Source organism: Ictidomys tridecemlineatus, chromosome 1, assembly GCF_052094955.1.
Source record: "Ictidomys tridecemlineatus isolate mIctTri1 chromosome 1, mIctTri1.hap1, whole genome shotgun sequence".
NCBI lineage: Eukaryota > Metazoa > Chordata > Mammalia > Rodentia > Sciuridae > Ictidomys > Ictidomys tridecemlineatus.
In genome coordinates, this window is record NC_135477.1 from 13,112,889 (window position 1) to 13,129,764 (window position 16,876).

General features: G+C 38.5%; 1 protein-coding gene across 2 annotated transcripts in view; it reads right to left on the reverse strand.

The window, feature by feature from the left end:
* LOC101954791 (pancreatic triacylglycerol lipase) overlaps positions 1-16,876 on the reverse strand; it is a 39,883-nt gene that overhangs the window by 16,520 nt on the left and 6,487 nt on the right. For both annotated transcript variants that reach the window (XM_078044234.1, XM_078044198.1), the window contains exons 4-5: positions 14,198-14,320; positions 4,001-4,135 (exon numbers count right to left, since the gene is read on the reverse strand). In XM_078044234.1, the coding sequence (XP_077900360.1) occupies positions 4,001-4,135; positions 14,198-14,320 (258 nt within the window). The remainder of the gene's footprint in view (positions 1-4,000; positions 4,136-14,197; positions 14,321-16,876) is intronic.

Below are 16,876 nucleotides of genomic sequence, written 5' to 3' on the forward strand. Positions count from 1 at the left end.
TTTGCAAACAAATCATTGTAATTATCTTTGGTAAACATGATAAATATGATTATATAGAGAAATTAAAACCCTATAGTACATATGTTATTAGATTCTGGCTCATTGTTCTGTTTTGTTTTTAAGATTTTATTATTTGCCTGCAAATTGGACTAAATCCTGATTGTTTTAGTTTCCTCCAGCATCTGGCTACAAATCTCCAAACTAACATTTCCAATTTTCTCCTGCCTTTCTGATTTGGAATCACTAAGATCAAAACAAAACAAAACAAAAAAAATGGTTTTTTTTGTTTGTCTTCCTGAAGAAGAAACTGGTTGACATTCAAACTTTAAACAAATAAAAAAATTGTCATATTGCTACTATCTGCCTTGTTCTATCGAAGACAATTCAAGCTCAATATCTAAAAACATCCTCATCTGGCTTTCCTCCAAGCTCAGAAACCAGTTGATAGACTACTCTAATCACTAGCCTTTATTTTTGTTCTGTTTTTGTAGAAATGCCTCTTATTCATGACCTTGTATGATTGTACCACATGGAGAACTAATGTTAAAAAGATCCTACCTTCAACCCCACCTCCTAAAAATGAAATACAAGTCTTTCATATTTAATCGAACTGGTCTGTTTTTTTAGGACTAAGAGACTGATTCAGTTAGATATGGGATGATGTACTCAAATTTGGTCTTTTCTGCTTATTCCAAACTATAAAAAATAACAACAACTTTGCTGATCTTTGATACAAGAACCTCTCATCCAAATCTCTGAAGAGCTGCCAAGTTGGCTCTTACTATGGGAAACCTTCTGAAAATGAAGCCTCAAATGGGGGACTAGGAAAAACCAGAATGGTACCCCAGAACAAGCCTCCTGGGCATAAATATTTTTGAGCTGAAGGTACTAGAGGAGCAGTTGCAGGAAGTGCTATCTGAACTGCTTCGTCTTACCTTTAGGAAACCATAAAAGTTTCTGGAAGAGAGATGCCTTCCCTGTACCCACATAAGAAGTTCTCTTGTCACAGTGTCTGGGAATTGATGCTGCAATGGATGGGTACAAACACACTTACAGAAAGAACCCTGTCCTCCACTGGTTTGGGCTCCTTCGTGTACCTCATACTGACTCCGCTGGAATTCACCAGCCCTCACCCACACGCCTTTGTCTTGTCATTTCTTTCAAAAACATTGTCACTCTCTGTCCAAAACATATAAATATTTCTACTTTGTCCATTTCCCTGGGTTGTCACCATTTTGTGAATGTCCAGAGATACATATTAAAAATTAACAAAAATTGTTTGCTTTTCTCCTGTTAATCTTTTTTCATGTTAACTTGGTTCCTAGACCCAACCTAAGATCCCAAATAAGAGCAAAGATGGGCAGAGCTGGTCCTCAGTCTCAAAAAAAAAAAAAAAAAAAAGAAAGAAAAAGAAAAAGAAAAAAATGTATGAATGTTCTGAAGTATTGCAGAATTTGAGGTAGGTACCAAAGGAGCAAACTCCAAAGTCTAGAGGGTTTTTGTTTTGTTTTGTTTTGTTTTTGATACCAGGAATTGAACTCAGGAGCACTTGACCACTGAGCCACATCCCCAGCCCTATTTTGTATTTTATTTAGAGACAGGGTCTCACTGAGTTGCTTAGTGCCTCGCTGTTGCTGAGGCTGGCTTTGAACTCATGATCCTCCTGTCTCAGCCTCTGGAGCCGCTGGGATTATAGGCATGCACCACTGTGCCCAGCTCAAAGTCCGGGGTTTTAATAAGAAGTAATGCTCCTTCAGAGTAAAAGATTTTATGGATTTTGCCCACAACTATATGAAATATAAAAATGATTTTAAACTTTTAAGCTAATGGGAAAAGGCCTCTATTCATTCTATTGGTATGTAGACAGAACCTTGAAAGGAATGGATTGTTACCCGAGGTGATGAAGCAAGGATTTAAAACAGAAAATCATGAAAGCAGCTACTTAAATATATTCACATTTAACATTTTATATGCTTTAGGCTACCTAATCAGGTTAGGTTGTTACCATATTATACCTCTCTTTTAAAAAACAAGCAAACTAGTTTAATATTAAAGGTAACATTATCATGTATATTTAGTAATGACCAATAAAACTAAAACAAATACTGGTAGAATTCATTAGAAATAATCTGCATAATTGCCTAAATAAGTTTGCTAAAAATAAAAAAAAAACTAGTTTATGGACCTAAAAAGGTTTTTTGATAGATCCAAATCTAGATTTCTTTGCATTTTTCATCAACGGGAAGGCCATATTTCAACAATAAATGTCTGTCAATTATCATATTTGATTTAGATTGGAATGAGAAAGGGCTTTTTGGACATGTCCCCAGAAGCACAGGAATCAAAAGCAGAAATGTCCAAATGGGATTGCATCAAACTACAATAGCAGAATGAAGAGACAGCCTAAGTAGTAGGAGAAAATGTTTGCAAAGCATATATCTGACAAAGGTTCACTATCCAGAAGGACTCAAGCAACTCAACAGACAAAAAAAGGAAAAAAATCTTATTTAAAAATGGGCAATAGACTTAAAATAGACATTTCTCAAAAGAAGACACACAAATGGTCAAGAAGAATATTTTTGAAAAATGCTCAACATCATTAATCATCAGGGTGATGCAAATCAAAGCAACAATGGGATTCCAGTAAGAATGGACAGTACCAGGAAAACAAGAGATAACAAATGCCTGCAAGGATGTGGAGAAAAGGGTGCCCCTGCATGCTGTGGGTGGAAAGGTAAATTAGTACAGCCATCATGGAAAACAGCAAAGAGGCTTCATATGATCCAGTAACCCCGTCCCTCAGCACATACGCAAAGGAGATGACACTGAAATTGGTATAATTAAGAGATATCTGCACTACCTGTTCATTCCAGCACTATTCACAATAGCCAAAAAATGAAAGCAACCCTAGTGTCCATCAACTGATGAATGGATTAAGAGACAATCACAATGGAATATTATTCAGTAATAAAATGATGAGATCCTGTCATTTGCAGTAACATGGATGAAACTATTAAATGAAATAAACCAGGCACAGAAAAACCAGTATCACATGACTTCACTCAGATGTGGAATATAGAGAAGTTGGTCTCAGAAGTTGAAAGGAGAATGGTGATTACTAAAGGACAGAGTAATGGTGGAGAGAGAGGGAAATGATGATCAACAGGCTCTAAGCAATAGAAAGGTCTCAGACATTCTGGTGCTATTGCACAGTAGGGTGAATATGCATAATAGTGTGCTCATAAATTTTAAAAAGCTAGAAGAAATTATTTAGAACCATAAAAGAATGAAATACTTGATGAGATATATGTTTGCTCTGGTTTGAACACAACATAATGTATACATATATCAAAACATCACATGATGATCTGTAGATACTGTACAATTTTTTTTAATGTATCACTTAAAAAATAAATTTAAAGTATGGAACCATCCTAGGTGTCCTTCAGTAGATGATCGGATAAAGAAATGTGGTATATATATTTAATGAAATATTACTCAGCTTTAAAGAAGAATGAAATTACGGTATTTGCTAGTAAATGGATGGAGTTGGAGAATATTATGCTAAGTGAAATAAGCCAATCCCCCCAAACCAAAGACCAAATATTTTTTCTAATATGCAGATACTAATTTATAATAAGGTGGGGAGTCACTAGGGAAGAAGAGAGTTACCTTAGATTAGGTAGAGAGAGTACAGGAAGGAGAGGGGATGGTATTGGGGATAGGAAGGACAGTAGAAGGAAACAGACATTATATATATATATGACCAAGGTGATTCTACAACATGTACAATCAGAAAAATGAGAAATTTTACCCCATCTGTGTAGGATATATCAAAGTGCATAAAGGCATTCTACTGTCATGTATAACTAATTAAAACAAAACAAAAAATTAAAAAAAAAATTTAAACAAGAAAATTAGAATATCAACAACTTTCTTTTGGAAGGAGAACCCAGAAAGCAATAGGTATGAGTGTTTTCAATAACCTGGATGTAGTTACCTGAAGGGTATTGATGAAGTAGGCCACTTCTGCCCCCACAACCCGGATGTTCTGGGTGGCCTGGGTGTATCCGGTCCGGGAGCCACCTTTCCAGTCCACACAGATGCAGTTCACACTTTCTACTTGGATCATGTTCTGATGCAAGAGGTACAAGAAACAGGCACATAATTCAAGACCATTATTAATTGCTTATTAACACATTTGAGCACAGGACAAATCCTCTCCCTGATCTGTACATTTTTTATCATGTCACTTTTAACCTTAAAGTTAAGAGCAAAAGGTCAAGTCTGTAATGGATAAATAATCCCTCCTAAAGTTTAAAATTGACTCCAGCCTGGAAGTGTGGCCATCTCAGGAACTGGGTTCTTGGGATTTCTACTATAACAGATGTATAGGTTGACAACTGATTCAGACAATAGTATCAGACAAGGCAGATTGGGTGGTCTCATTAGAACATCTTGAATGCCATAATATTACATTGTCCCTTGCCCCCGAGGACATTGTCTGTCTCTCACTGCTGCATTCTCAGGGTCTAGAACAGTTCCTGGCACAGAGCAGGTGCTCAATTAGTAAACAGTGAATGAGTGGGAGTCAGCCAGGACCTCCCTACCCCTTAAATACATAAATACACTGAAGGTAAGGGAGTAGGCTTTTTCATAATGAAAATGCTAATCAGAGTTTTGGATGAGACGATTTCTTTGCACATCACTGAAGTTACCTCCCCTAAAACATAGCCTGCCAGGTATCTATTGGAGAATCCGATAGAGCATAATTATGGTTTCATGAAAAGTAGTTCTGGTAGAAATCGTTTGAATGTTTGTACATAATCCCAACTTCCCCTCTGCCGAAGTCTGGCTTGGCACAAATCAGGAGCCACTTGTCAAAAAGAAACTAACTTTATTTTTAGAACTACAAACGCCAAACAAAACAGCTCCAGGGAAAAACCCTCAGAGCCCAACTGCCACCACCGGCTTCCACCAGCCTCTCTCTCCCACACCACCCTTTCAACCTCCCACAATCCTCCTCTCTTGAGGCCGATTGGCTGGGTTGCGTGGGCAGAGCCAAAGAAGTCACCCAATGAGCAGCTCCGTGGAGGAGCCAATCAGCTAGATGTTGCTGGGGCCGCTGTGAGCCAATCATCAGCTGGCAGTCTGAAGGGCAGGGAAACAGCCCAATGAACATCACCGCAGAGGAGCCAATCAGCTAGATGTTGCTGGGGCAGTCTGAAGCTTGCTGGCAGCTGGAAGTTTGCTGGGGCCCCTTTGGCTGTGGCTCTCAACATCTCCCCCTCTCTGTTTAAACAACAAGCATGTGGCTTAGGGACCGTGCCTGCCTTAGGTTGTCCAATACATATGGTCCTTACCCGTCTTCGGATGAGCTGACCTCAGGGCGTCAGCCTCCTGTCTTAGGTTGGTACCATTGTAATTGGATCTTACCCGTCATTGACTACCGGTCCAGTATACAGCCACACCTGTGGAGAGGTCTCAGCGGGGGGGGGGGTGTGAGGTTCTTTGCCTCACCTCTGTTGACCCCCAAATTTTAGCTGAATGATCATGACAAGCAGAAGGGAGGAAGATATACCAAGTCAATTGACGGCTCCTTTTGGGAAAATTGTACCACCGATGATATCATCAGCAAAAATACCCCAACACTACCACAAGTCGCTGCACCAACAGATAGTTCACAATGCATACAAGTGACACATAGTTCTGTAAGCAGTTCAGTGAAAGTTCTGTAAGCAGTTCAGTGATGGCTATTGCAGAAACTGTAGATTAGTTTTATCTTTGTCTTCACCGGTACAGGGATGAAGATAGGAATTCTGGCAATAATGACTAAAGAAAAAATTAGGTAACATTCCAGAAGACACTAAAAGAAAACAATTTTCTTAACAATTTATATTATCTTCATTGGCACTGGGATGAAGATAGAAATTCTGGCAATAATGGCTAAAGAAAAAATTAGGTAACATTCCAGAAGATACTAAAAGAAAACAATTTTCTTAACATTATTCTGGCAATAATGGCTAAAGAAAAAATTAGGTAACATTCCAGAAGGCACTAAAAGAAAACAATTTTCTTAACAATTTACATTATAGTGAAGAGAATTATTAAATATAATGAAAATGAAAGGTGACAGTAAACAAACAGATCTGTTAACCTCCTTTTTTGTTTACATATTAAAACAATTCTTAACAGTTATTTACCCAATTTAAATTAAACCATTTAAATCACGTGAATAAAAAAAAAAATATTTGGATCCATCTTTTCATGAGCGCTCATCATATATGATATATGGAAATACGTACATTGGACATACGTACATTCAAACATATAACACAAAACACAAGTGTGCACACATAATATAATACATACAACACATAACATAATAGTAAAGGCCTTATAACTTTTTACAGGTAAAATCTCTATTGCAATGTTTAAAAACTCTATAGTCAAAAAAAAATAGAACTGATCAGCAAAACATTAACCTAGGTCTGTATGAGCTCAAAAAAATAAAATAGAACTTCATGATATGGGAAAGGGCAATAATAAAATAGATATTGAAAAAAGCATCCTGGTTCTGTCGCAGATGTAAGGATAGCCAAATTGGAGTTTTGGATATCAGCTATTATGGATTTGAGCTAAATCATCTTCTTTTTGGTCTGCAGAAATCGCTTTAGTTAATCTCTCTGGAATCCAAATCGGCTGCTGTTCTCCCTGTGGAAACACAAAAACAGGCCCCCGACTCCAGACAATCACTGGGTCAGAACCTTGGTTAATCTCTCTGAAATCCAAATCGGCTGCTGTTCTGGGTCAGAACCTTGGTTAATCTCTCTGGAATCCAAATCGGCTGCTGTTCTTCCTGTGGAAACACACAAACAGACCCCCGATTCCAGACAATTACTGGGTCAGGACCTTTCCATTGTCCTGTTAGAATATCTTTCCAAAGTACCTTGGGCTTATGTACATTTTTTGGACACATATGCCTTTCTGCAGCACTAAGTCCTGATGAATCCAAATTTAAAAAGTTTAGAGTAAAAAGGGTTATTTTAAGTTTATCTTTGGGGAATATATACCCCTTCCCAATTCCATCTTTTTGCTTTAATAAGTACATTTTAATAGTTTGATGAGCTCTTTCAACTATGCCTTGACCCTGTGGATTGTATGGGATTCCTGTTATATGAGTAATGCCAAATGATGAGCAAAATTGTTTAAAAGAAGTAGACGTATAACCAGGGGCATTATCTGTTTTTAACTGTTTTGGAATGCCCACAGTGGCAAAATTTTGTAAGCAATGAGCTATAACATCTTTAGTTTTTTCGCCGGCATGAAGGGAGCCCATCAAAAATCCAGAAGAAGTATCAACTGTAACATGCAAATATTTTAATTTTCCAAATTCTGGCAAGTGTGTGACGTCCATCTGCCAAATATGGTTAGGCATCAATCCTCTAGGATTGACTCCAAGATTAACTTGTGGTAAAAAGGTCACACAATTTTGACATTGTTTTATTATTTGTCTAGCTTGTTCCTTAGTTATTTTAAAACGCTTTTGTAAAGTATTAGCATTGACATGGAATCTTTCATGAAAATTTATAGCTTCTTCTAGTACAGAGAAAATATGTATGTCACGTGTAGTTTTATCTGCTAAATCATTGCCTAAACTAAGGGCTCCAGGCAATCCTGTATGTGCCCTGATATGTCCTATAAAGAATGGATCTTTTCTGTCCCAGATTAAACTTTGTATAGTGGAAAACAAAGAGAAAACAGTAGAAGAAGGGGAAATTCTACCAGCATCTTCAAGGGATACTATAGCATTAACTATATACTGGCTATCAGAAAATAAATTAAATACAGAATCTTTAAACATCACAAAAGTTTGTAATACTGCATTAAGCTCTACCTTTTGAGCTGATTGTTTGGGTACTAAAAATGTAAAAGTTTGATCAGGTGTAACTATTGCTGCTGTACCATTATTTGACCCATCAGTGAATATATTTGGAGCATTCATGATAGGTGTTTTTCTTGTCATTTTTGGAAAAATTACAGGATGCAATGACCAAAAAGACAATAAAGGATTAGATGGTAAGTGGTTATCAAATGAAACATTAGATTTGCACATTATTATTGCCCAAGTATTTAACTCATTAGCTAATTCATCAATTTGATTCATAGTATATGGAGTAATAATTTTATGGGGAGAAATTCCAAACACTGCCTTTGCTGTTTTTATTCCTTTGAGTATTAATTGTCCTACAGCCTCAGGATATCTAGTAAGAATAGTGTTAGGAGAATAAGATAAATGTATCCATAATAATGGACCTTCTTGCCAAAATACTCCTGTAGGAATATTTTTTGTTGGTAATACAATAAATAATAAAGGCAAACTTATATCAATTCTATCCAAATGCATATTTTCCATATATGTTTCAATGATTTTTAATGCCTTTCTTGCTTCAGGCGTTAACATTCGGGGTGAATTTGGATCTGATGGACCTTTTAGGATATCAAATAAAGGTCCCAATTCTCCTGTTGGAATACCTAGATAAGGCCTTATCCAATTTATGTCTCCTAATAACTTTTGAAAGTCATTAAGTGATTTGAGTTGATCTACTCGTATTTGAATTTTTGGTGGACGGACCATGGTTGAGGATAATAGAACTCCTAAATAATTAATTGGAAAATTTAATTGTACTTTATCTATTGCTATCTCTAGATTATAATTTTTTAATAAGTTTGTAAGTGTGGCATAACATTCTAGCAATGTGTTTTTAGCTTTGTGTGCTAATAATACATCATCCATATAATGAAATATTTGTAGTTCAGGATTTTGATTTCTAAGTGGCTGGATTACTTTGTTAACATAAATTTGACACATAGTTGGACTGTTAGCCATCCCTTGAGGGAGTACTTTCCATTCATATCTCTGATCAGGACCTTCATGATTTAGTGCAGGGATAGTAAATGCAAAACGTGGACTATCCTCAGGATGAATTGGAATTGAAAAAAAACAATCTTTAATATCTATAACTAAAACATACCAGGTTTTTGGCAAAGCAGACAATTGAGGAATCCCCGATTGAGCAGGTCCCATAATGACCATTTCATTGTTAATGGCTCTTAAATCTTGCAGTAATCTCCATTTACCAGATTTCTTTTTGATGACAAAAATGGGAGTATTATGGGGAGATACAGAAGGTTGTATATGTCCTTCCGCTAATTGTTGTTTGACCAGATCATGGGCTACTTGTGTCTTTTCTTTAGTCAAGGGCCACTGAGGAACCCATACTGGCCTTTCTGATTTCCATGTAATTTTTATTGTCTCAGTGGCCCTTTGTGAAAATCCAACCCATGTCTGTCTGTTCCTTGATCTATTTGTATTGGTGCTGCTATACATTGTTCTTGTCTTTCTAATCTTTTTCCTTTCCTAAAACCTTGTTTAGCCATAATAGTGGGTGCATTTTGATTGATATTATTTGTTAATGTCAAACCTAATTGATCTAAGACATCTCGTCCCCATAAATTTACGGGAAGATGATCCAATACATATGGCTGTATAGTTCCTTCACATCCTTCAGGATCCTTCCAATCTAATAGCATTGCACTTCTATCGGGATTAGTCGCCACTCCTAGGCCTCGAAGCGATTGAGTGGCTTGTTGTAATGGCCAATGTTTTGGCCATTCTTGACGAGAGATGATGCTAAGATCTGCACCTGTATCCAGTAGCCCATTAAATTCATGTCCTTGAATATTTAGTTTTAGCATGGGGCGAGAATCTAAATTTAAAGAAAGCATAGCCCAATCTACACCTGTGGAGCCTAATCCCTTGGAACCTCTTTCTACAACATGACTGGAAAATTTATCATGTAGGCTTGGTATTATTAGTAACTGTGCTATTCTATCTCCTGGTGAAATTACTGATATACCCTTTGGAGAACTGGCTATAATTTTTATTTCACCTTCATAATTGGAATCAATTACCCCAGGACTTATCAAAAGTCCTTTTAGAGTAGAAGAGCTGCGTCCCAATAATAAGCCTACTGTTCCTTTGGGAAGAGGTCCTTTTACCCCTGTGGGAATGATTTGAACTCCCATCTCTGGAGTTAGTACTGATTTGGTGGAGGCGCAGATGTCCAACCCTGCGCTCCCTCTGGTTTGTCTGATGAGGGATCTGATGTGCTGGGCACTACCCTGATGGGGTTGCTGGGGTTGCTGGGTTCCTCCAGTGCTCCGTATATTTGTGGTTTGGGGCCCCGGAGCATTGGGGCCCCCTGTCCATTTTTTGGCAACGGAGCCCGATGCCTTTGTCCACGATATTGTGGATAAACACCTTGTCCTTGTTCGTTTTTTGATAATGGAGTACCCTCTATGGTGGTTTGAGGACGGTATTCATTAGCCCAATATAATGGAGTACCCTCTATGGTGGTTTGAGAACGGCATTCATTAGCCCAATGTCTCCCTCTACGGCATCGTGGGCAAATACCCGGTATTCTACTTGTTTGATACCTAGTTTTGTTAAACCCTCCTCCTATGGGGCAATTCCTTTTAAAATGTCCTGTTTGTTGACAATTGTAGCATGTTCTTGGCCTGGCATCTAAAGCCTGTTTTACTGCAGCTGCCACAATTTGCCCTTGTTCATTAATGTCTCTGGCATCTAAAACCTGTTTTACTGCAGCTGCCACAATTTGCCCTTGTTCATTAATGTCTCTGGCATCTAAAGCCTGTTTTACTGCAGCTGCCACAATTTGCCCTTGTTCATTAATGTCTCTGGCATCTAAAGCTTGTTTTACTGCAGCTGCCACAATTTGCCCTTGTTCATTAATGTCTCTACATAATTTAATATATGTGTTTAAATCTTCATGTTTCCATGGTCTAATGATATCTCTACACCAACGATTCGCTTGGTCATAAGCCAGTTGTTTTATAAATGGCATTGCTTGTTCTGTATTCCCAAAAACTCTGGTAGCTGTTTGAATAAGCCTATCTACAAATTCAGCGTAAGGTTCATTAGCTCCTTGTATTATCTTAGATAATTGACCTTGTAAACCTCCAGGTTCTTGTAAAGACTTCCATGCCCTAACTGCATCTACAGCAATTTGTAAATATACACCAGGATCATATGCAAGTTGTTGCTGCCGATCCTCATAAGGTCCCTTTCCTAACAACATATCTAGATTTCTCTGAGGATAACCAGCTGCTGCATTTCGACTAGCCGTCTCCTTGCAAAATTCCTCATTGGCAACCTTCCATAACAGGTATTGTCCTCCATTTAGCACAGCTTTACACAAACTAGCCCAATCTGCTGGCGTCATGCTTAAGTTGGTAATGGATTCGACCAAGCTTACAGTGAAGGGTGCTTGAGGACCATAGGTTGCTACAGCCTCTTTTAGCTCCTTCACTGATTTGAAATTTAAACCCTGGTAAGTTCGCTGCCCTCCTACCTCAAATACAGGGCATACTTGAGATCCTGTCTCAGGATCCAAACTATCAACTGCGGGGGTTGGGAGTCTCTTAGCATATGGAGGTGGTGCTGTTGATTGGACACTTATGCCCTCTGGTGATAGAGTGCTGTTAGTAGCAGTCTCCTGTAGAGGCGGTGCTGTTGGTTGGACACTTACGCTCTCTAACAAAAGGGTCTTATTAGCAGTCACCTGTTTTAACTTTTCCCCTGATAGATTTTTCTGCTCTAAACTTCCTTCCTCTGTCTCACTATCTCGAAAGACCTTCTCTTTTACTTGAATCTTTTCCTCTTTCTGACTAGCTCGAGCTTTTACTTGAATCTTTTCCTCTGTCTGACTAACTTGAGAGACTTCCTCTTCTACTTGAATCAATATGTCTTCTTCTTCCTCTACCTCTGTCTGAACTGAAGGCTTTGGACTAAGCAAACTAGATACCAACGTCCACAATGACAATGTGCCAACTGGCAGAGTCCCTGGGTTGTTCTTTTCTATTCTTTTTAAATCTTCACCATGATGGTTCCATTGTGATATATCTAACAACTCCTCCTTAAAAAGCCATGGGCTATATTCTTGTATTATATCAACGTATGCCCTGACTGCTCTTGATTTTACTGGGAAGCTTCCTTCCTTTAACAATTTACTTAACAGTCTTTCGGTTTGTTTTTTACTAATTGCTGATCCCGTATTTCTACTATAATACAACCCAGCAAGATAACAGCAAATAAAACCGAGACAGAATCCAATAAAAATGGAACCACACAAAATCATTATATCAGCCTTTCTATCCTCCTGACGTGTGCATCCGTCCTTTCTCCCTATCTGTTCCTCAGACGCAAATAGTTTTTCCTCAGATGTGAGTGGTTTTTCTTCCCTCTTACTCATCTCCAGGGACAGGAAAGTTAAAACAAAAACGAAGCAAAACAAAAGAGGAGACTTAGAATGGCTCCCCATCCTCTCGCCCTGCCCTCAGGGGCGAGCAGTTTACTTACCCTCAGTTGCTCCCCGTGCGAGCCACCAAATGCCGAAGTCTGGCTTGGCACAAATCAGGAGCCACTTGTCAAAAAGAAACTAACTTTATTTTTAGAACTACAAACGCCAAACAAAACAGCTCCAGGGAAAAACCCTCAGAGCCCAACTGCCACCACCGGCTTCCACCAGCCTCTCTCTCCCACACCACCCTTTCAACCTCCCACAATCCTCCTCTCTTGAGGCCGATTGGCTGGGTTGCGTGGGCAGAGCCAAAGAAGTCACCCAATGAGCAGCTCCGTGGAGGAGCCAATCAGCTAGATGTTGCTGGGGCCGCTGTGAGCCAATCATCAGCTGGCAGTCTGAAGGGCAGGGAAACAGCCCAATGAACATCACCGCAGAGGAGCCAATCAGCTAGATGTTGCTGGGGCAGTCTGAAGCTTGCTGGCAGCTGGAAGTTTGCTGGGGCCCCTTTGGCTGTGGCTCTCAACACCCCTCCAAAAGAATTTAAGAATAGGGGCTGGTAGCTCAGTGGTAGAGCACCTGACTTGCATGTGTGAAGCACTGAGTTCGATCCTCAGCACCACAATAAATAAATAAATATATTGTATCTATCTACAACTAAAAAAAAACTATTAAAAAAGAATTTAAGAATAATGAAGCAATTTTTGAAATCATCCCCCAACTCTTGTGTTGCAGAAGGAAAAAAAAATCTAAAGAAGGAAACTGGTTTACTAATGCCATGGTAAAGTAGGATAGAGTCAGGGCTGGAATCCAGGGCCTTTACCATCAATTTTAATCCACTAATTTTTTTATCATAATGCAGCGTTATTGCCAAATACAAAGCAAATGAAAGAAAACAATAATTTGCTCTTGGAATCTTAGAAAAAAATGTATTGCAATATCTTAAATTATATTCCCTGCAGTTAAGAATCACATATTTTGTCCTATACTGTTTAAAGTGTTTTAGAAAGTAGGCTGTGGTTTTACAGATTATTTCTAAGTGAATGGACTCCAGTGTGCTCATCTAAACAGACTAGCTAAATGCTCTGAGTGAACTCTGTTCTGCCTTCGGCTGGGGTCAGAGACAGGTGGGAAATCAAATGGGCTTAGGAAGGCCTTTGAGTCTTCTTGACACTTTGGAGGAAATGACGACAGCTTTGTGTCATTGCTGCAATAGATACTTGGTAAAGAAAAAGAATAAATATGCAAATAAATGCATCAATGTTTCTCAGACACTAGCCATTAATAGGAAAGCTTTTTCTATTTGTCTTTAAAATCTTCATTAACACAGCCAAAGGCAAAGTAAAGGAAACAGGATCACTTCTGCTGAAATAACAGAAGCCAAAAATGAAAACTCACTGTGCTTTTCCTAAGTACTGCTGCCAGAGATGAGAGGAACCAGTGAAAATGGAAGGGAAAGTGTTAGTTTGGGTAAAAACGAGTTCTTTAGCTCTTCATGTGAAGGTTAAAAGCCAGTGAGCACACAGCAGGGATGCATCTGCTAGGCAGCTCTGTAGCTTGAGTTCTGAAGCCCCCCTGGAATTGATATTAAATAATCACTTCCTGGAGCCACCAAATGCCTGCCCACCTCACTGCCCTGACTGTCCCAGGTGCCTCCACCCCACCTTCTCCTGCACCTCCCCTGGGAACTCAGGGTCTGCAAGAGTCACAGGATCCTCCAGGGTGGTGGGGACCAGCATTTGTCCTCCACGGATGGGGCCAGTGCCTTACTTGCCCCTGAGACAAGGTTCCTGTACAAGTTCACCAGGCCTCACCTTGCACATGTTGGCCAGCCAGTTTTCATCTCCCTTGTCTGTGAATCCATGAATGATGAAGCGGGTTTTTCTATTTGTTTTGAAATTGGAACTTCTGATGCTTGATGAATCTGCAGTGATTTGCTGTTTGGGGAAGAAAAGTGTTTCAGGTCAAGTTTCTTATAGCCCCCTCTAGCACCATTCAGATGAGGGATCCTTGTGAGTATAGGTTATCCAATGCAGCCACACTATTCACAGTCATCTCCAAGTTGTTACTGTAAAGGCATCATAAATTTTTTTGGTTGTTTAATTGGGATAAAATGTCTGCTATAATGTCAGTGCTAAGGTTTATCTCCACATAATGGAGGGTCTTTTCTATGTGCATGAGTGTCAATGTGTGTGTGTGTGTGTGCTTTTGTATGAATATACATGTGTACATACATACATATGTGATATATATAATCTTCCTATTTGTATATATATCGTGTATATATGTGCATTATATATAATATACTTGGAAATTTCATAGATAAATGCAATAATACGATATTATATATATGTGTAATATGAGATTTTTAATCATATATAATGATTTGTATATATGGTATATATGTAAGATATATATGATATTTATGTATATATGTGCACATATATATACATATATATTATATGTAAATAATATATATGTATTTTTTGTCCATTGTTTTTGTCCGTTTCTTGGTGCTATGATAATTTGATAAAAAAGAAATTTATTTGTCTCATGGTTATATAGACCAGGATTTTCCAGGAGCATGACATGGGACTTGGTATTGTCTTCCCTTGTTGGAATTTGAATTGGCAAGTGAACACATAAGACAGAGAGTCAGTCTGCTTTACCTGGAATCTACTACCAGATAACTATATTAATCCATTTTTGCAGATAAAGCTTTCATGGTCTAATCACTTCTTAATGGTCCCTCTTCTTGATGGCAAACAAATTTTGACATGAGTTTTGGTGGGACCATTCAAACCATAGTATCCTCCATTACTTAGAATATGTGTTAAGGTGTCCTAGAAGTAATACAAAGCCATGATGAAGTTAATGGGCCATTTATAAAATTAAATAAAATAATACTTATGCTTATCTTCCCCAAAATCAACAGAGATGCAAATTCCACTATCTGATTAATTCTCCTTAGGGGGCTTGAATATTTAGTATCTGTTGTGGTTTGGATATCCCCTTCAAAATGTTGATATTTAATTGCCATTGTGATGATGGTAACAAGTGGGACTTTTAAGAGATGTCATGAGGGTTCTACTCTTAGAAATAGATTAATGCCATTATTGTGGAAATGGTTATTGTGGGAGTAGGCTCCTCATAAAAGGGGAAGTTCAGCCTGCACCATTCTGTCTCTCTTTAAACATGTGATACTCTAGCCATGTGATACCTTCTTCTATCTCATGATGCAACAATAGTAACTTCTCAAGATGTAAATCCAAGGGAGGGGATCTGGGTAATTAATGATGGTGGGATGAGATGATCATTGTTATCCAAAGTACAGGTATGAAGATATGAATTGGTGTGAATATACTATGTATACAACCAGAGATATGAAAAGTTGTGCTCTATATATGTAATAAGAATTGTAATGTATTCTGCTGTCATATATAAGTAAAAAAAATGTAGATCCTTTATCTGGGAATTCCTTCTATTTTGTAATTTTTACCCATTCTGTGGTATCCTGTTACAGTACCAGGAATTGAACTAAAACAGGAAATTGGCCCCAGGAGTAGGGCTGTTGCTATAAAAATGCCTGAAAATGTGTAGGATGGTTTGGAAGTTAGTAATGGGTAGAGGCTGAAATAATTGGAAGGAACAGTCTAGAAAAATCTTGTTCTAGATTAATGGAGCATTAGAATGGTACAGGTGAAAGGTCTTCAGAAGAGAACAGCTACAGGGGAAGTCAGAGTCTTAGCTATTATGTGGTCATGACCAGACTATTGAGAGAAATATGGACAGTAAAGCTCATTCTGATCAAGTCTCAGGTAGAAATGAGGGTCATGCATTAGAAACTGGTGTTAAGGCCATCCTCATTATATAGCTCAAAAAAACTTGTCGGAATTGTATCCATATCCTAAGACTTTATGGAATACAGAACTTAAGACCAGTAAATGGCATATTTGGCAGATGAGATATCTAAGAAGGAAAACCATCAGGCTGCTACATGACTGCTATTAACTGCTATATAGGATGAAGAGCAAGATGAAATAAATGACTTAAAGATGAAATTCATAGTTAAAAAGGAAGTTGAACAGACAGATTTAGAAAATTTGCATCCTGGGTACCAGAGAGTGAAAAGGGGTCATTATGAAGAGCAAAACAAGTATGTAATCAAGTGACCTTTTGTTTTTTTCCTAAGAAGATTATGGATAGAGGAAAGCCAGGTGGGATTCTTTGGGACAATGGGAAATGATGCCCAAGGCATTTCTTCAAACATTTGAAGCTGTTTCTACCACCGTAATTCTATAGGGGCAAAATGGTTTAGGGTGGGCCAGGGGTGCCCTCCATGGGCTGGCTGCCCAGTGCTGCCTCAGTCTCTGTCCCCGCATTCTACCCCATGCTCCTCAGCCTTCCCAGCTATGGTTCAAGCAGGCCTAGGTGTGGTTCAAGCCACCTCTATGGAGGGCACACGCAATAAAACGATGGCGGTGTCCATGTGG